Source organism: Canis lupus, chromosome 5 (assembly GCF_011100685.1).
Source record: "Canis lupus familiaris isolate Mischka breed German Shepherd chromosome 5, alternate assembly UU_Cfam_GSD_1.0, whole genome shotgun sequence".
Taxonomy (NCBI): Eukaryota; Metazoa; Chordata; class Mammalia; order Carnivora; family Canidae; genus Canis; species Canis lupus.
Window position 1 is genome coordinate 39,416,882 of NC_049226.1, and position 26,070 is coordinate 39,442,951.

Sequence of the window (26,070 nt, forward strand, 5' to 3'; positions counted from 1 at the left end):
TAAAACTGTGTGTAAGTATTATTTTGTTTAAAATCAACAAGGGGCACCTGAATGGCTCAGTGGTTAAGCATCTGCCTTTGGCTCAGGTCGTGATCCTGGGGTCCTGAGATTGAGTCCCACACTGGGTTCCCTTTGGGGAGCCTGCTTCTCCCTCTGCCTCTCTCTGTGTGTCTCTCATGAATAAATAAAATCTTTTTAAAAAATCAAATCAACAACAAAAGACCGAACAAGATAGTTACATTTCTCATGGTGAGAATTGTTAAAGTTGGAGATAAAGCCAGACATTAAGATTGAACTAAAAATGTTTTATAGGCACATATGAGGAATATAATGAGTGCCCAACGTTTTCAGAGAAGGAGATTATTTCCAACTGTGGTTACCAGGGAGAAGGTGAGACTTTAAGTTGGGTCCTAAAGGAGATTAACTTGCAAATTGAAAAGATAATGTGACAATTACACATTATTGATTTTAAAAAACACTAAAAAGTATTAATACCCCCTCAGAAAAGGCAGAAAGCCCTGCTTTAATCAACAAAGATCTCTTCCCACTATCCTGAAATCAAGCCTGAGATCACCATATAATGTGCTCAGCACAATAGTGAAAATTATCCAAGCATCTTGGAGGAAGTTGAGATGTAACATGTATATTAATTTTCCCTTCACTCAACACAAGTAAGTCAATCACTTTTAACCACATAAATTAGTTTTAGCCATAATAAATTTGTTCTATATTGGGTTATCATAAATGAGACCTCTGAAGGAGGGGGCAAATGTTTTTCCACAACCCAAACTAGCTGGCTCCAGGAAAGAAAAGTTTTCAGAAGGACCTGGCTATGCCTAAGATGTTAACAAACATTATCTGAAGAGCTCTGATTCTAATAGCAGTCACTGTTATGGAGGACTCTTTTTTTATTCTTGCCTTCAATTTCTAAAAGTTACTAAAATGTTCATGTATTTCAATAATTATTTCCAGATGTCACCATTTCTTCAGGATATTTTGTCTTAAAATTTTCAGAACAAAATTTTTTTTCTCTATCTTCAGTTGTGCTCTTCAGCTCTGAAACTCAAGCCCTGTTGAACATCAAGCTGTAGCTAACACTGTGTAAGCACTTTAAATAGAAGAGACGGATAGGAAAGTCAGTAGGAAGGGAGAGTTCAAAGTAGCCCTTTTAGTGAGGATAGTATTGCTAGGGGGTAGGAATGATTATATATTAAGGCAAAGATTTATAGAAAGGTGGTATTCGAATATATGACCAACCATGAGTCTATTAACTTGGATATGGCAGTATTCCAATCAGTACAAGGAGGGGAAGTGAGCTCAATTTTGAACAACTGGAATTGCTTTGCATGTTGGAACAGCCTATTCCTGAGGTCAGGAAAAAAAAATCACTTCATGGTGACATTAGTCATTTTAGGGTACAGCGGAAAAATATATATATACACACACAGAGAGAAAGATTGATGGTTGGTCTCTTGGGCTGTTCCAGCTTTCAGATCAGTATTTCTTCACATGTATTTATGGTAATCTGGCAGCTAATTCTTTGCAGAAAACAGGAGGAGAGCATTCTCAGCCCTCCAAAAAAAAAAGATCACAATTATAATAACCCATGAAAATAGGATTCTTTGGTATTTAACAAAGTAAAGAGTCTAAATGACCACACATTCAGAGTGATTCTCCCCCGTGGAGTCTCTGATGCCTAATGAGGGCTGAACTACACCGGAAAGCTCTGCCACACTCATTACACTCACAGGGTTTCTCTCCAGTGTGAATCCTCTGATGCTGAGTAAGATGGGCGCTTCTACTGAAGGCTTTCCCACACTGGTGGCAATCAAACGGTTTCTCCCCAGTATGAATCTTCTGATGTTGCGTCAGGGATGAACTCTGGCTGAATGCTTTCCCGCAATCTTTACAGGTGTAAGGTTTCTCTCCAGTGTGGATTTTTGTGTGTTTTATGAGAGTTGAGCTCTGGCTGAAAGCTTTACCACATTCTCTACACTTGTAAGGTTTTTCCCCAGTATGAGTTCTCTGATGTCGAATAAGGGCTGATCGATCACTAAAGGCTTTCCCACAGTTGTTACAGGTATAAGGTTTCTCTCCAGTGTGAGTTCTCTGATGTTGATAGAGATGTGAGCTCTGACTAAAGACCTTGCCACATTCACTGCATTCATAGGGTTTCTCTCCAGTGTGAATAAATTGATGGACAATAAGAGAAGAGTTGTGACTGAAGGCTTTCCCACATTCACTGCATTCGTAGGGCTTCTCTCCAGTGTGAATAAACTGATGTTCAATACGGGATGAATTGTGACTGAAGGCTTTACCACATTCATTACATTCATAAGGTTTCTCACCAGTATGAATTCGCTGATGTTGAATAAAGTGTGTTATCTGAATAAAAGCCTTCCCACACTCATTACATTCATGGGGTTTCTCTCCAGTATGGATTCTCTGGTGTTGACTAAGAGAGACATTATGATTAAAGGCTTTCCCACATTCCTTGCATTCATATGGTTTCTCTCCAGTATGAATTCTCTGATGTACTATTAGGGCTGAATAATTACCAAAAGTTTTTCTACATTCACTGCATTCATAAGGTTTCTCTCCATGTTGGGTTCTCTGATGTTGAATAAATGGTGCATTCTGAATTAAGGCTCTTTCATGCACATTATATTCCTTCCCACCATGAACACTCTGATGATGTTTGGTGGTAAGTTGTGAGTTCCACTTATACCCTTTCCTATCTTCATAAGATTTCTCTCCAATATTAGTTTTCTGATGTTCAGGGTGGTGTATACCATAACCAAAGGTCTTCTCATACTGATTACATTCCAAATTTTTTTCTCCATTATGAGCTCTACAATGTTGAGCATAAATTGAGCGATCACTGAATAGTTTACCACATTCATTACACTGAAGAGCTTTCTCATAAGTGCTATCTTTCTGATGTCTTATCAATTTTGAATTCTGTTTAAAACTCTTTCCCTGAGCATCAGACATATAAGGTCTCTCTTCCTTATGATGTCTTGATTGTATAACAATGTCTGACTTCAGACTAACATGTCTACCAGATTCAATACATTTCGGGGTACTATTGGCTATAGAAGTTCTTTTCTGGCAGATAACTGTTGCTTCTTTCCAGAGTCTATCCTGAGCATTCTCTTTAATCTCTGTAGATCCCTGGGCTTCTTTCAAACCAGAAGTCCTTGCATCAGCCCCTGTGCTTCTCTCCATACTTATCCCTTGGTATGATTCTTTTTCAGAAAATACCTCCTTTGGGTTTGACTTTCTGGTCTCCAAATCTGGAGGGGAAAAGTAAAAATGTTCCCTGTACTAGAAGAAGGAAATGGCTAAAGCAGGAATGAGATAATAAAATTGCACAAATACTATTAGTCACAAATATAAATCAAGTAGTCAACAAATAATTTATTGAACACCTACTGTGGGCTAGGCACTGTGTTATGTGATAGTATTCAATGATAAATAAAACAGATATAGTACCTCCTTTGAGATACTATAAGAGAGATTTACAGTCTATTGGGGAAGATAAATATGATCGCTACTGTATGTAGGAATAATAGCTGCCCCTCGTTTTTGAACCACTGGAATCTTTCCTTGCTTTTGATACCACCACCACCAGCAGTCCCCTGTGCTCCTTGTCTTGAGTTCACTCCAGCTAGGGTCATCCTTCAATGCCTACATCTTCCATTCCCACTGGCACAGTTCTCTAGTAACTCTCCTTGATGATGCCTGAGGTTGCTGTCGGATTCAATAAGATCATTAACCATATTTTCCTTTGCTACTACCCTGTGTGTTACTATTTACCAGAGATTTCCTTCAGCTTTCACTTTTTTTCTCCTGTCTCTGGGCCTCCCAAAATAACCGTCCCCCCCCCCCCCCAAATATACACACCATCAAAGACCCTCTTTAGAGGGTCAAAGTTCAGGAGAATGCAGGAATTTTAGGAGGATCAGAGGATTAGGCTTACCACTAATACTAGTTCAGCTTTCTTATGGGTAAACTACACATGATAGACATTTTAACGGTTGTAAAGTTGGGACTTTGTCATCGGGGATCTTGTAAGTAGTCTTTCAGCCTTATTAAGAGTAAGACAAACAGCACATGTGTTTTGCAAGCTGGACTATTTTCAAAGTAATCTTAGTATGTGCCTGTGACAACCTTATATAATATAGGAAAATAAAAATTAAAAGACAGCAATAGAAGTTAAGCAGAGGAGAGAAACAGTGGCAGGGGGACTAATCCATTATCAGGTTAGCCGAAAAGAAGGAACAATTTGTAAATCTCCACAGACACTCTTCAGGTCTTTACTTGACCTCTCTACCATATATCACTATGAGCACTATGAGGAGGGACCCTTCAAGTGCTCTTTTCTGTTGGGTTCTATGACAACAATCTGACCTGGTTTCCTTCTACTCTGGCCACCCTTTCTTAATATCTTTTTTGGATTCTCTTTCCTTCATTTATATTGATAAAATTTGTATAACATACCTCTACTGCCATAATCTATTATTAAAAATTATTACTATTTTGTTATCTTGACACCATTTTCCCCCATGTGGTTTTTTAAAATTACACAAGTGATATAGATATAGACAGATAAATACAGCTAGTGGATACTTAAATGTGTATGTTCATTGGGCTTCTAGGTTCTCTTGCAATTCTTTTCATGCTCTATTTCTCTATTTTCATATCTTATGCACTCCCATGACTTCATTACCATCTATTCTCAGATGATTCTAAAATCTGTACCACCAGTTATGATCTCTTTCCTTCACGAAGACCCATTTGACATCTCCTCCTTATATTCATCTACCTTCCAGACACCCTACTTAGACCGGAGTTTCTCAACTGCAGTGCTACTGACATTTTGGCAAGACAAGTCTTTGTGTGAGGGGCCGTCTTGTACATGGCAGAATGTTTAGCAACATCTTTGGCCTCCACCCACTCAATGCCCATAGCACCCTCCCAGTCTTCAGACATGTCCCATGGGGCCAAATCACCTCTGTTTGAGAATCACTGGTTTACATCTGCTATAGACTCTTCAAACAATTTAGAATAACCAGAACTCCTCTTTCACCACCACCTCCTTCCCGCAAACTTGCTATTTCTCCTGTGTTTTCCATCTCAGGGAAGAGAACTTCCATCTACCTACATAGCCAACCCAGAAACTCAGAAATTATCTTTGTTTCTCCCTTACCTCCCACATACAGTCAATAAATTCTATCAATTTTACAACCTTAAAATTGGATGTAAAATCACATTCCTTAAACTTACATTCAAATTCTTCCATTCTCTTCATACTTTTTACGTAGGGAAAAACTAGGTACAACAAAGACAAAGTAATGAAGGCGAGGCCCCAGCTACTAGAGAGGAAAAGGGAATGACCTCATAAAATGCCAGAGTGAAGTACAACAGTGATCTCTGGATCAAATGTCAGGCTTCTAACTTTGAGAAGGAAGTATCCTTCCTTGAGTCTGGGAAGAAGTAGAGTTAGGCTCACAAGACTCTGATATGTCCGAATGAAGATGAGACTTAGAGGGGGCCTCAACATTTTCTACAGGAGGATTTGGGATTTGGGAAGGAACCCCTAACTCATATTTCAAAAGATGTTGTCTGCCTGGTTCTCACTTACATATGCAGCTGCTTCTTAGCAATTCTGCCTTCTGCATCCATGGATTTACTACTTGTTCCAACTGGGAGATGATATCAGGTTTAGAAAATGGAAAGCCTACTCAAGTGAAAGAAACAGAATGTGATTGTCAGTTTCAAAGACAAAGGGCCACCCCATTTTCAGTCCCACTCTTGTGCTTTCAAGAGCAGAAAACAAGGTAATTGTCAAAAGCAATTAAACATATTCTACAAAAGTAGGGTAAGAAACAGTCTAAGGATCTGCTCTAGATTCTGTAGGAAAATGTTAACCATACCCTCCTTCCCCCTTCCTTCCTTCCTGCTGCAGGGTGAGGGATGAGGGGCAGGGGGAGGGAGAGGAGCAGAGGAAGAGGGAAAAGCAGAGTCCCTGCTGCACAGAACCTGACTCAGGGCTCAATTCCATGACCCTGAGATCATGACCTGAGCAGAAATCAAGAGTCAGATGCTTGACTGACTGAGCCACCTAGGCACTCCCCACAAAGCCTCCTTTCTGATCATCCCTTAATAGGAACATGGGAATCTTTAGGAAGCAATGGCATCCCAAAATGCCTACCTGAGGTAAGGACCCAACCTTACCCAAGGAGATCAGGTTCCTATAGTTCTCCAGCATTACATCCCTGTACAAGTCTCTCTGAGCAGGGTCCAGTTCTCTCCATTCTTCCTCAGTGAAGTTCACAGCCACATCCTTGAATGACAAGCCCTGAAATACCTGCATGTGATTTAGACATAAGAGTTGAATAAGGCAAATTAGGGGAGATTCATGAAATGTAGAGGAAATGGAACCAATCATGTTCATAGTGTCAAAGGCATATTGACTCATAGGTTAAAAAGTCTTAAAATATGTATACCCTTTTGACATATCAATTTCTTATCTAGAAATCAATGTAATAAAATTAACAGAGACATGAATAGAGTTATCAACAGATTCTTATCTATTTACAATTTACAATAGCAAGAAAGTTCTAGATAACCTAAATGTTTGAGGAGAGTGGTGGAAGCTACTAACTGCTCACTAAAGCACACTCCCCTCCTCACTTTTCTAGGTAGACAAACATTTCCCAATCTCCTTTGCAGTTAGATGTGGCCAAGAGACTGCAAGCAGAAGTAAGGCGCACCATTTCCAGGCCTGACTCACATACATTCTGCTACTATTTTCCCCTTGTGGCTGGGACATGGAGATAACCCCGAACATGAGTTTGGGAGCTATGTGGTAGAGATATTAGAGTTTCAGATAGTTCAAGACCCTGAATGGCCATGCTATCAACCTGCTGACCCACTCATGGTTATGAGGACAAGAAATGAACTTCTATTATGTTGGGGCCATTATGCATTTTGGGTCTCTCCATTACACCAGTCACAAGTTAGCCAATCCTAATTAATTCAGAAACTAGCACCCTGAAATAGAAGATATCCCAACAAACAGCTAAAATATACAGGGGCATTGGCTTGATATTCAGGCAGCAAGCTTCAAAGACATGGGTAGTTAAGGCTGGAATGATGTAGACTCTTGATCGACACTGGCAAAGTGATTAGTAACTGGGAAGGAAGACCAAAAATTCACTCAGCCTGCAGCTCTGGGGGAATAAGGTAGAAAGAGCCAGAATGCTGGCTTATGCAGGATGCTTCTGGCTCTATTTGGCAAAGAAAAAAAGAGTTGAGCTCAAGAAGGAATTTATCAATTTTCAAGCTAAAATAAAAGGGAATACACAGTCCAGAAATCTGGGGTTTCACATGGTCGGAAAAGCACAGTTTCTAGATCTCACACAATAGAAAGTAAGTCTTAAAAAGGCTTTAAACAATAAAGGCCCATTAAAACTTCTCAACTAAACAAAGTGACTTAGCTCTACAAAAAAAGATCAAGTTAAGGATACGGCATTCCAATCCAAGTTTATTATTTGGCAAACCTTAAGGTCATCTTCATTAAGAAAGAGACATGGTAAATAAGAAACTAAGAAATATACCAAACTTGAGATTTTTATCTAGGGAAGAATCTTGTGTGTGATTATTGGTACATTGCAGACAGATCAGAAGCTTCTTAAGTTTTTACAGGACAATATATCCATGATTTCAATTGTACTTTGTACTTCCTTTTTTCTTGTCTCAGTGGGAGCAGTATCTTTCCTCAATTCTAAGCCATTTAAGTCACTGAGTTCCCAAATCCTTCTTCTCAAAAATCTACTTATCTGATGTGCCTTGGTGGCTCAGTCAGTTAAGCCACCAGCTCTTGATTTTGGCTCAGGTCATGATCTCAGGGTCCTGAGATTGAGCTCCATGTTGGGCTCCTGCTCAGGATTTTCTCTCCCTCTTCCTCTGCCCCTCACCCTGCTCTCTCTCTCAAATAAGTAAATAAAGAAAATCTTTTTTAAAAAATTTCTACTCATCCTTCAGGGCCCACTTCAAGTCTCACTGCTTCTATTAGCTTGGGGCTCCTTAAAAAGGGCTTAAAAATGCTGGCTGAAAAAAAAAAATGCTGGCTGAATGAAGACAGCCTTCTCAAATCTCTCTCAGCCAGACACTCTTGCTCACTCTCTTCTGAAATCATACAACATTTTCCCTAAAGCACTTTATTAAGTAGGCCATCAGTAAATGTGCTGATTTGTGCCACCCAGATTTGTGTATGGGTCTTTTTTCCCCATGGAGAACATTCTAAGCAGATGGATACAAAAGATATTTCATGTGCCTTTGCTGATGTAAGCCTAATGCCTCAAGTGGACAAAGGGAAGCCTGACTCTCTGCCAACCATGCTCACAGTCCTCCCCCTCCCTCTGTCCTCTATTGTCAACTGATGGACAGACTGCCGAGCCTCCACCATCTTCACTACTACTTCCACACAATAAGGAACACTAGTCGCCAGGTTGGTGGTGGTTCATCCCAACCTCTTGATCCTATCTTTTGAAACAGCTGTTTTCTAATAGGACTGATAAGCTTCATGCAATGAGACATAAATTTATTCACTTCAGAAATTAAAATGAGATTTTAGGGGCAAGAGGTAAATCCCCAACTCACCTGGGACTTCGCTGTCTGGAAAAGAGCAGCCATGTTCTCCTCCTCAAGATATCTATCCTTTTGGAAAAGGGCAGACTCCCTAGATGGCAGAACTAGAAGGCAAGAGTAATAAAGCAATCCAGTTTATTGATATGTGTCTCAGACCTATTATGTTAGAAATAGCCACTTAGGACAAAAAGAGCCTCTGCCCTTGGCTGTCATATGGTCCGACACCTATGCAATGAGGCTTCCAACATAACCTCAGATACCGTTAGGGTTGGCTAGAAGCTTCCAGACTTCCTGCCTCAACTCCTTTTTTCACTAATGGAGAAACTTTCCAACTCCATAGAACGAGAAAAAGTTGCCACAGAGGTAAAGGACAATAGTACCCATCCTAGCAGTTTAGGGCACAGGAAGCATCAGCCACCAGATCCTGAGTACTCCAGGCCCCCACTAAGTCTGCATCCATTCTAGGTTCGCTCCACTGCACATGTGATCCATTAAATTGTAGCCTGTCATCTCATGCTCCCCTGTATCCTAAGCACCCTAGTGGCAGTACGCCCAAAGCGCTGAAAATGAATTCATGATCCCCCTAACTCCTTTGTCTGACTCCATGCCCATCGACCAATCCTCTCTCTCAATTTCCTTTCCCATTTTGATTTTTTGCCTCCTGGGGAAAAAAAAAAAAAAAAACTGATAATATTAACTTTGAGCACTTCTTTGAGTGTATCTCTAGGTGGTAGGATTATATGCCGTTTATTTTATTCTATATATAATTGTTTTCCTAATATTCTATAGTTCATTATTTCTTTAACTCTCACTCTCCCCAACCACCAAAAAGCCAGACTTAAACCCCATTTTAGGGGGTGCCTGGGTGGTTCAATCAGTTAACTCTTTGATTTAGGTTCAGATCATGATCTTGGGAATCATGAGATTGAGCCTCCCCACACCCCTAGGGAAGCTCCCTGCTCAGCAAGGAGTCTGCTGGAGATTCTCTCTCTCTCCTTTACCCTCCCTGTGCTGTCTCTCATTCTCTAATAAATAAATAAATCTTTTTTTTTTAAAGCCCCTTGTGGATTTGTCTTGGGAAGAAGTAGGAATTTCAAGCCTGTACTGTAACAGTACAGAGTTTCATGATTTAAAAACCAAATCTGTGCCTCCTACAATGCTTTCTCATTAGAACACCTGCCCCAGGGCTGCCTGCCTGGTCTTAAATCCTAGCTCTACATGGCTTTAGGAGAAGTTTCTTCTGTGCTTCAGCTTCCTCATTGGAGAAATGGGAATAACAATGGTACCCACCTTGAAGCATTGTTCAGTAGTGTATATAAAGGGCCCAAATCAGTACCTGATAGAGTAAGCATTCAGTAAAGGTAATGTATCAGTTAATTCTCACTCTATTTTCTGCATAGCACCACTAACCAAAATTTTATAGGATTTTCTATCCTTTGTTTTATGAAAACAAAAGGTATTATCAATGTATATGGTCGACCATACTCCAAGCCCCTACTTCCCCACAAGATGCCTGTCCCCTCCCTGCACTGAATTCTGACCCCATGAAGGGTGGGGTAGAGACAGGAACTCATAAGTTTCAGGACCTTGGAAAATCAAAGGGGCCAAGAGCAGGATGTCTGGGAAAACCAAAGAGACTACAGCTAGACCATGGAAGCCCCTTCTAATCTGGCCTATCCTTCTGTATCTCAAGAGAGAATACTTCTTAAGAGAGACTAGAAGGATGTCGGGGGCAGTTCTCAATCCTACCAGAATTGGGCAGTGGACAGTGCAGGTGCACCCAGATCTGCGCTTGACCTCTCCCATGTGCTAGAATGCCAAATCAAATCATCTGCTTCGGGATCCCTGGGTGGCGCAGCGGTTTGGCGCCTGCCTTTGGCCCAGGGCGCGATCCTGGAGACCCGGGATTGAATCCCACGTCGGGCTCCCGGCATGGAGCCTGCTTCTCCCTCTGTCTGTGTCTCTGCCCCCCCCCCCCCCCCCGTGTGACTATCATAAATAAATAAAAATTTATAAAATAAAAAACAAAAACAAAAACAAAAAATCATCTGCTTCTCCATGCCCATTTCCTTTTCTCTATCCAAGGAGTCTGACTTGTCCCCCTCTTCCATCCTTTGGAGAGGAATCTGGTAAAATAGAGTATGGAAGGGTGATAATATGTTTTACTTTTTGGAGCTTCAAGTAAAAAGGGAATGATATTAGTAAAATTACTACTATTTATTGAGTACTCACAATGTATCAGATGCTTTCCATAAATCACTTGTTACAAATGAGGAAATTGATGGTTTGCCCAAGGTCTCAGAGCGGCCCACACATACAAGGCTGCTGTAAAGAAAAACTAAAATGAGACTGTGTGCACACTGTAGGTGCCCAGCTAACAGCAGAAACCTCTCTCTCATGTGTGTTTCTTACCTCTGTTCTGGAGTTTGTGGCCCTGATCCTCCATCACCACAGACTTTGCAGCATTTGGGTAAAACAACTTCACCCAAATCCTCCATGTCTCTTCCTGGGGATTAGCAGCATTCTCCCAGAAACTCTAGCAAGACATTCTGGGTTGAATTCTTCTTTTTCATTGTATTCTTTCTTTCATTGTCTGAGACCCCATTCATAACAGTAATCAGGGAGTCTAAAGCAGTATATTTGGAGCTAAAACTAAAGTCAACAAGGTCAGCAGTCACTCTTGGTTCAGGCAGCCCTATTCACAGGGGAATCTCAATATAACCTTTCCCCCAGGCCCTGCAGAGACAGACACCCAGGAACACAGATAATCACAGACAACAGGTAAGATATTGTCACCATGCTTGAAGGATATGCAAGAGCAGGCGATGGTGGCAAGTGCCCCGCTGGGAATGAAGGTATCTGGATTCTCATTTCTATGTACCAGATGGCTAGATGACCCGGAACAAGTAACTTTCCTCCCTGGGTGTCAGTTGCTTTTTATGTACAAATGGGGAGGTGGATACCTACTATTCCCAACTGCTACTACTGATTGAGCCCTTACCTAGTGCCCCGCACTGTCAACTGTTTGACATCAAATTTCCATTTAATCCACACAATCACCACTTAAGATAGGAACAATAAACTTCACTTCACAGATAAGGAGCAGGAGACGCCAAGTTCAGTAACTCGCCTACGGTTGCATCACCCAGCAATAACGGCTTTCTCGATAAGTAGACAAATGGTAGACAAATGGATCTCTTACATCCACGCCCTCCCGCATCAACACTGTTGGAGTCTATGCAATGGTTCCATCATGCTTTGGGTTGCAAGGACACAAGGGGAGGCACGCGATGGTCTCTGACCTGGGAGCACTGAGGGCCTTGGGCCCTACCTGCCTCACCTTCCAGCCAAGCGCTCCAGGCTGTGCGAGCTCTCAGCCCGTTTCCGAGCAAAGGACCTGGACATGGCTCAGACTTAAACACACGTACACACCATCATCACTTACACACAAACCCCAGAGCTGAGGGCAAGGTCAAGGTGGCCAAGCCCTGACAGCAACCCAGCTCCAGCCGAAGGGATTACGGTCAGGTCAGCGGGCCCAGGGAGAACCCCCATGGGATGCGGCGAGACCCCCAAGCCTCGCAACCCCCTGCTGGACACACACCCCTGTCCAACGTCTGCTCCTCCCCGGTCCACACACTGAGCTGGTCACTGCACTGGAAGACCCCAAGTGCGGGTTCGCAGCGAGCGGAGGGCGTCCACACAAAGGAGCCGGAAGCGGAAGTGCGCACCGAGGCTCCTGGGAAATGTAGTCCAGTCGGCCCGGTGCCTGGGTTCGGAAAAGCCCGGCAAGGATGCGTTGAAGCTCGGCGCTAACCTCCCAGACTCTCCCGCCTGCCCTGCGCTCAGCGACAAGCCCTCGCGTGGCCCTAAGAAGAGAGGTTGACGTTGGCAGCCCAGCGACGGTGGACAGGAACCATTGCGGGCGTTTACTGAAGCCTCAGGGACTGCCTAGTGTTTGGGGTCAGGTGGGAGTATCGTCAGTCTGGGGAGCAGAGGGCTCCCCCCGTGGGCTAGTCCCTTTGGTCACTACAGAATAAGCGGAGCCGCAGCGCTGCTTCAGAGACCCAGCACAGCAGCCCCACGCTTGAGGTTCCGCATCTTTCCAGGGGTCCTGGCGGATGCCCTGTGCTCTCGCATTCTGGGGTAGGGCTTCAGTGGCTCCCACGTTCATGCACCCTCAGCCCAGAGCACCGGTCCTGTGGCCGCCTTTCGGGTTCTTGTCCCCCGGGGTACGCGGAGAGGTGCAAGGAACCCTCCCGAGCGACGAACATACCTACTGTATCACTGTTCTTACTACCATGATGTTCACAGGTCTCCGCCCAGAAAAGTGCTGCATTGTTCCTTTTATTTCCTGTTTGCTAGACACTTCCATATGCGTGACAGTCCTCCAGATCCCTTGATGATTAATTTTACATGTATCTAGATTCAGTTAATTTAGCCTTTTGGGGGTACCTTCTACAGCCAACTCTCCGTGATGGGCGCATCCATAATGCACTTCTACTTGGTTCTACTTGCTTCTATTGCGACAAGACCTAAGACAGTTGAGTTGTTGGTGTCTTTTTCTTGTTTTTTTTTTTTTTTAAGAGTTTAGTTATTTATTCATGAGAGAGACACACACAGAGGCAGAGACATAGGCAGAGGGAGAAGCAGGCTCCCTGCAGGGAACGCAATGAGGGACTCGATTCCAGGACCCTGGGATCACAACCTGAGCCCAAGGCTGACACTCAACACTGAGCCACCCAGGTGCCCCTATTGGTGTCTGCTTTATTGTTTCCAAAAGCATGAGGTGTTCAGAGGGTGCATACTCCAACTTCTAGGACAAACCCCCAGGCTTACCACCACCTCTACTACCCACCCCAGCCCCCAGGAAGAGAACCTCTATATAAATCCAACCTATCTAGTCTTCATACCTGTGCCGTGGATCCTGCCTTTCCAAGTACTTTTCTACCCAGAATACTGGACATCTATAAAAATGCTACTGTGAAGAAAGTAAAACCTCAACCTTAAGATGCTTGTGCTGGGATTTCAGAAGGAATGCTGAGGCCTCTACAGTTTTGGATTCAGTAGGGAAATCCCATGGAACACTCTACCAGCTGGATTCCCCCATTGCCACACTACCCACTCCCCAAATCCCAAAGCTCCCTAATGGTTTATTTTAAATGTGTAAGGTGGGGATCCCTGGGTGGCTCAGCGATTTGGCACCTGCCTTCGGCCCAGGGCATGATCCTGGAGTCCCGGGATCAAGTTCTGCATTGGGCTTCCTGCATGGAGCCTGCTTCTCCCTCTGCCTGTGTCTCTGCCTCTCTCTATCTGTGTCTCTCATGAATAAATAAGTAAATCTTTTAAATAAATAAATAAATAAGGTGATAGATGCAACAGAAACAGCAAATTGTTGATAGTTATTGACATTGGGTCATAAAGGAGGGTTCATTATGCTATTGCCTCAACTTTTGTATGTTTGAAGTTTCCATAAAGTAAATTTTAAGAATACAATTTAAGTTACAAAATATGGCAGATTAGATCATCTATCTCCTTGCTCAGAATTTTTGGTTGGCTTCTCATTTCAGAATAAAATGTGAAGTTCATTAAGCGTTCTTGTAATCAGTGTAGTACAACACAACCACCATTTTAAGAGAGTGAAATAGAACAGAAATGAAGAAAAAACTAGAGTGCATTACTTTTTTTAAACGATTTTATTTATTCATGAGAGACACAGAGAGATATACAGGGGCATAGGTAGAGGGAGAAATAGACTCCCCACAGGGAGTCCCACACAGGATTCAATCCCAGGACCCCAGGATCATGGCTTGAGCCAAAGGCAGATGCTCAACCATTGAGTCACGCAGGTGTCCCTAGAGGGCATTACATGTAATAATACTATGTCTTGTTTCAATGCATTTTTCTTTCTGTTCTGTGAGTGTGCATATTTGGTTATGACGTAGGGTGTGTGTGTGTGTTTGTGTGTGTGTTTTTTCTGTGGGTCAGATCAAAGAAGTTTGAAAATTATTGCTCTAGTGATCCAATCTCCAACCTCATATCATTCTTCCTTACCCCTTACCACTACTTTACCCTCCACACCCATCCTTAATCCACTCCAGCCTCCTGGCTGTTCATCAACATGCCAAACTCTATCCCCAAATATCCACATAGCTCTCACTCACCTTTTTCAAATCCTGTTTGAACATCATCTTTAACACCAGTGTCTTCCCTCACAAAATAGGGGAGCCCTATTATACCATTCATGATCCTCCTTATCCACCTTTAAAATTTCTTAATGATATTTATCTCTGCTTGATATATGTTTATCTGTTTACTGTCTTCCTCTCTCTACTCCAAATGTAAGCTCTTCTGTTTTGACCAATGTTGTATTTCAAATGAACATTTATAAATGTTTGTATTGTCCTGTGCATTCTTTATTAGGCCAACTCCTAGGTCTTTTGTTGAGCTTATGACTGGAATCTTACATCATTTGTCCTTCTACCATGTGAGGACACAGCAAGAAGTCCACAGTCTGCAAGAACTCGACCACATTGGCTCCCTGATCATGAACTTCCAGCCTCCAGAACTGTGAGAAATTAATTTCTGTTGTCCATTAGTGACCATTGTATTCTGTTATAGCCAAATAGAAAAAGGGAATATTTTTAGAGTAAACAAGTTAATGTATATAAAACAACCAGCATGGTGTCCTGGGTACATGGAAGGCAGCCATTCATAATTTCTTCCTCTCCTATACAGGAAATAAGTAAACCATAAGCTATTACGCTTCATTTATTTCTTCTAGGTGGATTCCTTTCTTTTTTAGTACTGGCCATAATGAGGCTCCTTCAACATTTGAGCAGCCCATGAATGTTTTCCAGGGGAACCAGAGCAGGAACAGAAGAACAAAGTGGACTCCAAAGTCTAGCTTATGCCTGTGTAGCTACTATGCCTTATTGCATACTTCCAGAAATGCCTGAGGTGACCTTGTAAGGAGGAGAGCATGAACAGAAGGCAAGAGCAGCAATTTGAGATTATCAATTGTAACATGGTATATTGTATCTTCAGACTGGGAAGATCTAACTTTTTAGTAGATTTTAATATTTGTATTACATGCACACATAGGTGTATTATAGATGCATAAATTTGAATCATGATCCCTTTATTCTGCATAGTCATTAATTAGCTCCCCCCAAATAAATGTATAATGTGTTAGACAGTGAATTTTGTAGAGCAAAGACTTATTTAAATGACAGAACACCGGGATCCCTGGGTGGCGCAGCGGTTTGGCGCCTGCCTTTGGCCCAGGGCACGATCCCGGACACCCGGGATCGAATCCCACATCGGGTTCCCGGTGCATGGAGCCTGCTTCTCCCTCTGCCTGTGTCTCTGCCTCTCTCTCTCTCTCTCTGTGACTATCATAAATAAAAAAAAAAAAAAAAATGACAGAACACCTGGGGCACCTGGGTGGCTCAGCTGGTGGCTCAGGTCATGATCCGGGGTCCTGGGATCAAGCCCTGCTTTGGGCTCCCTGCACTGTGGGGAGTCTGCTTCTCCCTCTCCTTCTGTGGCTCCCCCCACTCATGCTCTCTCTCTCAAATAAATAAATTTATATAAATAAATATATTAATGAATAAATAAATAGGGGTGCCTGGATGGCTCAGTGGTTGAGCCTATGCCTTCGGTTCAAGTCGTGATCCCGGGGTCCTGGGATAGAGTCCCGCATCAGGCTCCCTAGGGAGCCTGCTTCTCCCTCTGCCTGTGTCTCTGCCTCTCTCTGTGTGTCTCTCATGAATAAATAAATAAATAAATATCTTTAAAAATAATAATAATTTTAAAATAAATAAATGACAGAACCCCTGACTTCCACAAATTTTTGTTAGTAAAATGAATCCTTTTTTATTTATTTTATTTTTTTAAAGATTTTATTTATTTATTTATGAGAGACACAGATTGAGAGAGAGGCAGAGACACAGGCAGAGGGAGAAGCAGGTTCCGTGCAGGGAGCCTGACGTGCGACTCAATCCCCGGTCTTCAGGATCACACCCTGGGCTGAAGGCAGGCGCTAAACCCCTGAGCCACCCGGGATGCCCTGAATCCTTTTTTAAAACTTAAAATATAAATATTTCACATGCAAAAAGGATACATAATGCTTAAAATGATAGTAAAACATGCCCATGTATCTACTACCAGCTTAAGACATATTAAGAATGGTATATCACTTTCTATTACAGTTGGTGTAGAGTAATATTATTGAATTAATCATTAATAAACCACTGAATCTAGAAACTTGGCTGAACTTTATTTTTTATGGCTTTAATAATTTGTTGATTTTTTTTTAAGATCTTATTTATTTATTCATAAGAGACACAGAGAGAGAGGCAGAGACATAGGCAGAGAAAGAAGCAGTCTCCCTGCGGGAAGCCCGATGCAGGACTCCATCACAGGACCCTGGGATCAGGACCTGAGCCAAAGGCAAACGCTCAACCACTGAGCCACCCAGGTGCCCTGATTTGTTGATTCTTTTAAGTTTTCTCTGTAGATATTCATATTCTATTATATCATCAGCAAATAAATAAAATACATGTGAGTTCATTTCATATGAACTCATTTAATCTTCACCTATATAGCTCATTTCATCTTCACAACCACCAATGAAGTAGGTATTGTCCTCACTATACAAAAGGAGAACTGATAAAAAGATGCTAAGGAATGTGCCTGGGGATATGTAAACATGCAGCAGAGCCTAGATTTTAAATTTAAAACGTAGTAATTGTGGTTCTAGGGTCTGTAATCTTAACTTCTATGTATATAAGTAATTGCCATTCAAATTTTGTCTCTTCCAACATCCCAAACAGCCCCCTCCTCTTTTTTTCCCCTACTCCTATATTGGACAGTATTGTATTTCCTCTTTTACTATATTCAACATCAACATTGATAACATTCTTGTCTCATTCACAGTCTGCAAGGGAATACTCCTAAACACCTCTGTTAAACTCACATTTGCTCTAGGCTTTCAGAATATAGATTTTTATCAAGTTAAGAAAGCTTATCTGAATTTTTAACCTAATCATTAATAGATATTGAACTTTACCGACTGACATTTCTGTTTCTGTTGATTTAATCATTTTATTTTTATCCTTTAGAGTCCACTAATGTAGCAAATTTCATAGCTAGATTTTCTGTTGTTAAAATCTATATGATCATGGTACCATTTAAATTCAGCTATCTAATATTCTATTTAGGATTTTTGCACCTGTATCTAAAAGTGGAATTAGATTATACTTTTCTTATTCCACATAGCATCCTTATCTATTTTAAGAACTAAGGTTACAAAAAAAAAAAAAAAGAACTAAGGTTACACAGAATTAGTAAAACAAATGTGGCAGCCCCATCTCTTTTTATTTTCCTGTTTTTAGAGTATCTTAAAAAAAAACGTTTTATTTATTTGACAGAGAGAAAAAGAGAGGACAAGCAGGGGGGGAGCAGCAGAGGGAGAGGGAGAAGCATCCCCACTGAGCAGGGAGACCAACATGGAACCCAAGATCCCAGGACCTTGGGATCATGACCTGATCATGATCATGACCTGGCTTAACCAATGAGCCACCCAGGCACTCCCTGTTTTTAAACTATCTTATATAAGATAGAGAAGATTTGTTTTTTGAAAGTTTGGTAGAATTTGGAATGTGGTCTCTTATTTAAATTTCTTTTATGGTAGAGTTTTCAATTTAATTTTTTTAAATTTATTTATTTATGATAGTCACACAGAGAGAGAGAGAGAGGCAGAGACATAGGCAGAGGGAGAAGCAGGCTCCATGCACCGGGAGCCGGACGTGGGACTTGATCCCAGGTCTCCAGGATCGCGCCCTGGGCCAAAGGCAGGTGCTAAATTACTGCGCCACCCAGGGATCCCTCAATTTAATTTTGTGCTGATTTTTTTTCATTTTATATTTTCCTAAATTTATCTACTTTATCTATGTTTTAAGTAATCAGCCCTGTTTAATAATCTCTATTATATCTCTATTTTTTTCTGCTTATTTCATTGTCTACTTTCTTTTTTAGATTCATCACTCTAACTGGAGGTTTGTGTAACTTATTAATCCATTCATTGAAACATCTTTCGTTTTGATAATTGTTTTGGGGTACACTACTTCATTGACTTTAATTCTTTATTATTTCTATATTTCTTATTTCTTTTGCTTAATCTGTTATTTCCTTTAGCTCCTTGAATGGACTCCTTAGCCCACTTGTTTCCAATTTTTCTAAAATGTGTTTAAAATTATGTGTATTTCCTTAAGGATACAGAGGACTTGAAATATACCTAATCTGAATTGAGAGGTCTCTCAGTGTACAATACACATAGATTTTAATGACTCAGCATAAAAATATAAAGCGTCTTATTAATGAATCTGTTATTGATTAAAAATTAAATATATTGGATGTATTGGGTTAAATAAATATATTCACTTAATGCATTTCACCTCTTAAAAAACTTAAAAATCTCTACTAGAACATTTTCAATTACATATGTGGCTTACATTATATTTAAATGATTTATAATATATGTAGTGACATAGATGTGTGATATAATTTTAAACTCATTGAGGCATCGTCTGTATTTGAGCCTATAGTCAATTCTTTCTGAATACTGCCTGTATGCTAGAAAAGAATGCATATCTCTTTGTTGCATGTCAAGTTGCATGTAAATCTATTATCTTGGGCTTCTTAATCCTGTTATTAAAACTTCTATAGGGGATCCCTGGGTGGCTCAGCGGTTTAGCGCCTGCCTTTGGCCTGGGGCATGATCCTGGAGTCCTGGGATCGAGTCCCACATCGGGCTCCCTGCATGGAGCCTACTTCTCCCTCTGCCTGTGTCTCTGCTTCTCTCTCTCTGTGTGTCTCTCATGAATAAATAAATAAAATCTTCAAAAAAAAAAAACTTCTATAGTCCTCTTTTCTCTTGTCTACTTGATGTATCAATTTCTCAGGGGTTATGTAAAACTTTCCTACTACAATTATTGATTTATCTATCAGTCATTCTATCTACTTTATCTTTCATTTCTTTTATAAGTATATAAAGGGTCTAGAGAAGAGGATATGTAAACTCATTTCTCCCTGATCCTTCCTACTAAGTTCATTATAAATGCTAGAACTAACAGACAAGAACTCTGACAGGTGGAAAGAGGAAAGTGGACTGAGTAGAGAGACAGACCCCAGGACTAGCATGGTGGCAGGGCAAGTCACAATCCAAACCTAGCAGCAGGAGGTGTCCCAGATAAGCTCACTGCCCCCCACCCCAACATAGAGAATGAATACAGGCCCTACCTATAAAACCAGGGGAACCTGGTAGCCCTGGATGGAAGACTTAACTGGAAGCCCCACTGACCATAAGAAGCCATGGAAAGTATTCTCCCTCCCTATGAGTCTGACTCTCATCCCCTATCCAGAACACCAGGTAGATGGGCAGCATCTGACAAGTGGGGGAGATCTTCCACAATCGCCCAGCCAGGGAGCCTCTTTGTCCCTTAAACCTGAAACTTCCCTCCCCACTCAGAGCTAAGATAGCAGGGAAATGTCACTAACAAGAAATGGCTGACAAAGGGTATCCCACCACTACAATTATCCTGATTGAGAAGCTTCTTTATCCCCCCCCCAAGCCTGAGACCCCTCTCACACACAAAGAGAAACCAAGCTCTAGATGGCACAATCTGGGGGTGATGACCACAATAATCAGCTAGCCCAGGAAGTGCTCTCTGTCCCAGCCATACCTGGGAATCTCCACCTCCCCACTGCAGAACATATCCACATTCACATCTAGAGACACCAGGTGGTTGGGTAGAACTACCATGTGAATGGCACCATATAGAGGGCCCCACCCAGGAAGCACTTTTCTTTCCCGTGGGCTGGAGACATTCCCCCACCTTAGCCCAGCCTGAGGGAGGCTCTTCCCACCCACTCAAGCAGGATCTGCAGGGACTAGTGGGAACCCCAGAAGTACCAGATAAACCAAGCAGACCAAAATAGTACCACAAGGTCTCTGAAAACTAAATTCTCATTGAAATCACAACCTAAAAAGTAGGCCAAGACCTGTATGCTACACCTAAACAGGGTGACAGTGGTCTAAAATAGAAGGTATAAATAGAACCTGCAATCTCCTAACATAACAGACAAAATATCCAGGAATCAATCCAAAATTACCTGTCATTCTAAGAACCAGGAAAATCACAACCTGAAGGATAAAAGGCAGCTGACAATGCCAACACTGAGAAGAATCAGATGTTTGAATCATCTGACAAGGATTTAAAGCATCTATCATTTGAAAAAATATTTTAGTAAGAACTTACAAATCTCTCAAAACAAATTTAAAAATGGGAAATCTTAGCAAAGAAAAAGAAGTTGTAAAGAAACAAACATTATAAAACGGGGATCCCTGGGTGGCTCAGCGGTTTAGCGCCCGCCTTCAGCCCACGGCATGATCCTGGGGTCCCGGGATCAAGTCCCACATCAGGCTCCCCACATGGAGCCTGCTTCTCCCTCTGCCTGTTTCTCTGCCTCTCTCTCTCTCTCTCTTTGTGTCACTCATGAATAAATAAATAAAATCTTTAAAAAAAAATAAAACTAAAAAATATAAATACTGAAGTAAAAAACTCACTGGGTAGACTCAATGGTAGAGTGGTGACGACAGATAATAGAATCAGTGAACTTGAGTACAGATCTATAGAATTTACTCAATCTGAAAAAGAGAAAAATAGACAGAAAAAAAAAAAAGAACAGAGCCTCAGGAACCTGTTGGGACAATGACAAAACATTCAGCATTCTTAACATCAGAGTCCCAAAAGGAGAGGAAAAAGAGAGTGGAGTTAAAGAGTATTCAAAGAAGTCATGGCAGACAAGTTCTAAAACTTGGTGAAAGACATAAATTTACAGATTTGAAATCCCAAATAAATAAACCTAAGGAAATCCCTAACAAGACACATCATAATTAAAATTGCGCACACTAAAGGCAAAGGAAAAATCTTGAAAGCAGCAGAGAAATGTCATATTACTTGTAGAGGCACACCAATTTGAATGACAGCAGGTTTTTCATTTGAAATCATGAAGGCCAGAAGAAAATAGCACATTTTCAAGTGCTGTCAATTTTTTAAAATTTTTATTTATTTATTTATTTACTTATTTATTTATTTATGATGGACACAGAGAGAAAGAGAGGCAGAGACACAGGAGGAGGGAGAAGCAGGCTCCATGCTGGGAGCCCAGCGTGGGACTCGATCCCGGGACTCGATCCCGGGACTCCAGGATCGCGTCCTGGGCCAAAGGCAGGCGCTAAACCGCTGAGCCACCCAGGGACCCCCAAGTGCTGTCAATTTGAAGGGGAAGAATTGCCAACCATGAATAGAATATCCAAAGAAGATATCTTTCAGGAATGGAGAGGCAATCCAGACATTCTCAGATGAGTGGTAACTAAAAGAATTTGTCTCTTACCAGACCTACCCTTAAAGAATGGCTAAGAGAGGGATCCCTGGGTGGCTCAGCGATTTAGTGCCTGCCTTTGGCCCAGGGCATGATCCTGGAGTCCCGAGATCGAGTCCCACGTCAGGCTCCCTGCATGAAGCCTGCTTCTCCCTCTGCCTGTGTCTCTGCCTCTCTCTCTCTCTCTCTCTCTGTGTCTCTCATGAATAAAAAAATAAAATCTTAAAAAAAAAAAAGAATGGCTAAGAGAAATTCTAACCAAAAAAAAAAAAATTATATGTCAAGGACTCATAGAGCATTATAAAAGAAAGAACAACGGATAAAGCAGAAACATAGGCAAATACTATGGATTATACTTCTCTTCATGAGTTTTACAAGTATATAGGTCCCTATTTTGTCCATTAGGATGTTTTTATCTTAAATCTAATTCTATTATTAATATTTTAATATTTTATCTGGGTATTCTTTTAGTTCATTTTTGCCTGGTATGTCCCTTGCCATCATTTTGTTTTTAATTTTTCTTTGTTGCTTAGTTTTTTGTATATTTTGTAAAGAACATATTGCTACATCTTGAGGTTTGTGTTAGGTTTTTTTTTTAAGATTTTATTTATTTCAGAAAGAACATGGCAGGGGAGGGCTGAGGGAGAGGGAGCAGCAGGCTCTCTGAGAGCAGGACCCTGGAATCATGATCTGAGCCAAAGGCAAATGCTTAACCAACTGAGACACCCAGGTGCCCCAGTTTTTTGTTTTTAATTCAAACAGAAATTCTCTTCCTTTTGATGGATGGGTTTGACTCATTTACATTTTTTGTAACAAATTATGTAACAGGTCTTATTTTGTGTTTTCCCTTGACCATACTTTATTGTTATTTCTTGTTTTCTTCTTGCCTGGATTTCCATTGAATAATCAGTTCTTTTGTTCTGGTTTGAATGATATACATCTACTCTTACTTTCATGGTACTTGTACCTAACTTATTAAAACTCCTACCTAAGTTTCATTACCCCTCCCATCCATTTATCAAGTTTGTGAATATCTATATCCTTCCTCTAATCAAGACAAGTAACTTAGTTACCTCATTTGTGCATTTCTACTTCCAAACCTCATCCCCAATGGTATTAAAACTTTAGTGGAATTGTTTTTAACATGTAGTTGGTGTCACCCTGTTTCACTGCCTGTGCTCCTTGAAGATGATAACAAACTTTTTACTATTTTTGCCCTTACTTTCTTTATATCCTAAAGCATCTTCCTGAATTTTTTTCCTTCTTGCTGAAATAGTTCCTCCAAGAAAATTTCCAAGGTCTTGTATGCATAAGAGTATCCTTGTTTTGACTTTTTTACATGATACTTACTTTTTTAAAAAAAGATTTTATTTATTTATTTATTTATTTATTTATTTATTTATTTATTTATTCATAAGAGACAAGAGACATGGAGACACAGGCAGAGGGAGAAGCAGGCTCCCTGCAAGGAGCCTGATGCAGGACTCAAACTCAGGACCCCAGGTTCAGGTCCTGAATTAAAGGCAGACACTCAACCACTGAGCCACCCAGGCATCCCTACATGATACTTGAAATATAAAATTCTAGATTCAAAGTTTTATCTTTTATTATTTGAAAATATCATTATACTTTCTTCTGTAGTCATTACTACTATTGAACAGTCAGATTTATTCATTCAATTATTACTTATTAAAGAGACGGGGGCAAGATGGCGAAAGAGTAGGGTCCCCAAGTCACCTGTCCCCACCAAATTACCTAGATAACCTTCAAATCATCCTGAAAATCTACGAATTTGGCCTGAGATTTAAAGAGAAAACAGCTGGAATGCTACAGTGAGAATTATTACTTATTAAAGGGCCACAAAATGCCAGGCACTGTTTTTGACACTGGAGATTTAGCATTGAACTTTGCTTTGTGGTGATCTGTTTTGTCTCTGGAAGGTTTTTAAATTTCTTCTTTGTTATTTATTGTGAAAGAGATCATCAAGAGTGACTAACTGCCAGGGTGGCTCAGCAGTTTAGTGCCTGCCTTCTGCCCAGGGTGTGATCCCAGGGTCCCAGGATCAAATCCCACTTCAGGCTCCCTGCATGGATTCTGCTTCTCCATCTGCCTGTGTCTCTCCCTCTCTCTCTGTATCACCTATGAATAAATAAATAAAATCTTAAAAAAAAAAAGAGTGACTGCCAGTTGACCTGTGAGCTAGACCCACACAATGGGAAGCCCCTTACCCTCTCTCCTACCCTTGGAAATGTATGTGCTGCCCAGCATTTCCAAAGTAGGGGTAATTTGGGAGATGCAGCTTTGAGAGAGTAATGTGTTATTGAGACTATGTGGACTGAATATGTCACTGTACTCAGTTAAAGCCTCTAGAGAAACTTTAAAGATCTTGGTAGCTGGGTGCAGAGATCAACTTGTCTTATAGCCACTTAAGAGAACCTGGTAGGGGCATCTGGATGGCTCAGTCAGTTGGGTGTCTGCCTTCAGCTCAGGTCATGATCTCAGGGTCCTGGGACTGAGACTCACATCAGGGGCTCCCAGCTCAGGGGGTAGTTGGCTTCTCCCTCTCCCTCTGTCATTCAACACTTCCCACCCCTCCTTGTGCTTTCTGGCTCTCTCTATCTCTCTGTCAAATAAATAAATAAATAAAATCTTTAAAAAGAGAGACAGGGAGAGAACTTGGTACATAAGTTCCCTTATTAAAACTACTGCCTACCAACCTAGAATAGTCTGTCTTTTTCTTTAAGTCTCTCCTTGCCTTCCATGGATAAGGGCCAGTTTCAAAGTTCACCTAGGGAACTCCCACGGTTGCAAATGAATATTTATGTGGTTAGATTTTATTATAATATGTGGTATCTTTGTTTTTTAAGATTTTATTTATTTGTTCATGAGAGACAGAGAGGGGGGGTGGGCACAGACACAGGCAGAGGGAGAAGTAGGCTCCACGCAGGGAGCCCAACGTGGGACTCCATCCCAGGTCTCCAGGATCACACCTTGGACTGAAGGTAGCACTGAACCACTGAGCCACCCAGGCTGCCCTAATATGTGGTATCTTTTCATATTTTTCCCATTTGACTTTCTAGGAGCACTTTCGATTTAAGTTCTTTAGCTTCCATTTCTCCTTAATTCTTGATTATTATTCCTTTTTTTAAATTTTTATTTATTTATTTATGATAGTCACAGAGAGAGAGAGAGAGAGAGAGAGAGAGGCAGAGACACAGGCAGAGGGAGAAGTAGGCTCCATGCACCGGGAGCCCGACGTGGGATTCGATCCCGGGTCTCCAGGATCGCGCCCTGGGCCAAAGGCAGGCACCAAACCACTGCGCCACCCAGGGATCCCTATTATTCCTTAAAATATTTTATCTGCTTATTCTTTCTTTCCTTCTAGGACTCTCATTTTATAAACAACTAGTCAGTCTCCACGTTGCTTAACATTTCTTTCATATTTTTCAGCTTTTATCCCTTTCTGATATCTTATGGAAGAGTAGACTCCAGCTTTAAAATTCAGTCTGGTTTCACACATTCTGCTACTCAATAAAATATTTCATTTCAAAAAAAAATAATATTTCATTTCAATCATTTATTTTTCACACATGGTTTTGTTTTATGAAAAGTTCTTGCTAAATATTTCTGTCCTCCTTTATCTCTTTTAGGCTAGCTTTTAAAAAATCCATATATTTTATCCTAAACAGTCCTCTAATTCTGCTTTATCTGTTATAGGCTGTTCAGTTTATTTTCTTTTTATAGCAATAGAATTCTTCAGATATTTTTTTCCCCTGCAAGCCCATACTCTCTAGGCTCAGGTTATGAGCTGGTAATACAGGAAGTGAAGGGAACCAAGCCCTGGAATGTTTCCTATTCTTCTTCAACTCACCAGGAAGGGCTCAAGCTATAGATCATACATTTGTTTGTGGAAACAGCAAGTGGTACTTAGGGGGATTTGAGTTATTTTAAAAGCAGAGAATC

General features: G+C 41.1%; 2 protein-coding genes across 13 annotated transcripts in view; one reads left to right on the forward strand and one right to left on the reverse strand.

The window, feature by feature from the left end:
* The window catches only part of ZNF286A (zinc finger protein 286A), a 48,805-nt gene that overhangs the window by 3,502 nt on the left and 19,233 nt on the right, over positions 1–26,070 (forward strand). For 2 of the 4 annotated variants that reach the window (XM_038536972.1, XM_038536973.1), the window contains one exon: positions 15,082–15,228. The exons of 1 other annotated variant lie outside the window; for it this stretch is intronic. The gene's annotated coding sequence lies outside the window, so the exon portion shown is untranslated. Of the gene's footprint in view, positions 1–12,373; positions 12,805–15,081; positions 15,229–26,070 lie in introns of those variants that run through there. One more of the 4 variants, XM_038536975.1, reaches the window with a different exon arrangement.
* LOC608913 (zinc finger protein 883-like) lies at positions 700–12,409 on the reverse strand. Of its 9 annotated transcripts, none has more exons than XM_038536964.1 (7): positions 12,263–12,409; positions 11,071–11,194; positions 10,891–10,980; positions 8,671–8,762; positions 6,241–6,373; positions 5,648–5,743; positions 700–3,296 (listed from the first exon to the last, which is right to left on the reverse strand). In XM_038536964.1, exons 4-7 carry the CDS (start codon positions 8,701–8,703, stop codon positions 1,663–1,665), a joined length of 1,896 nt encoding a protein of 631 aa, XP_038392892.1. In that variant the 5' UTR covers positions 8,704–8,762; positions 10,891–10,980; positions 11,071–11,194; positions 12,263–12,409; the 3' UTR covers positions 700–1,662. The 9 variants fall into 9 exon arrangements, with proteins under 9 accessions (XP_038392892.1, XP_038392889.1, XP_038392888.1 ...); XM_038536961.1 differs by having other exon boundaries at positions 10,891–10,983; XM_038536960.1 differs by having other exon boundaries at positions 10,891–10,983; positions 11,071–11,310.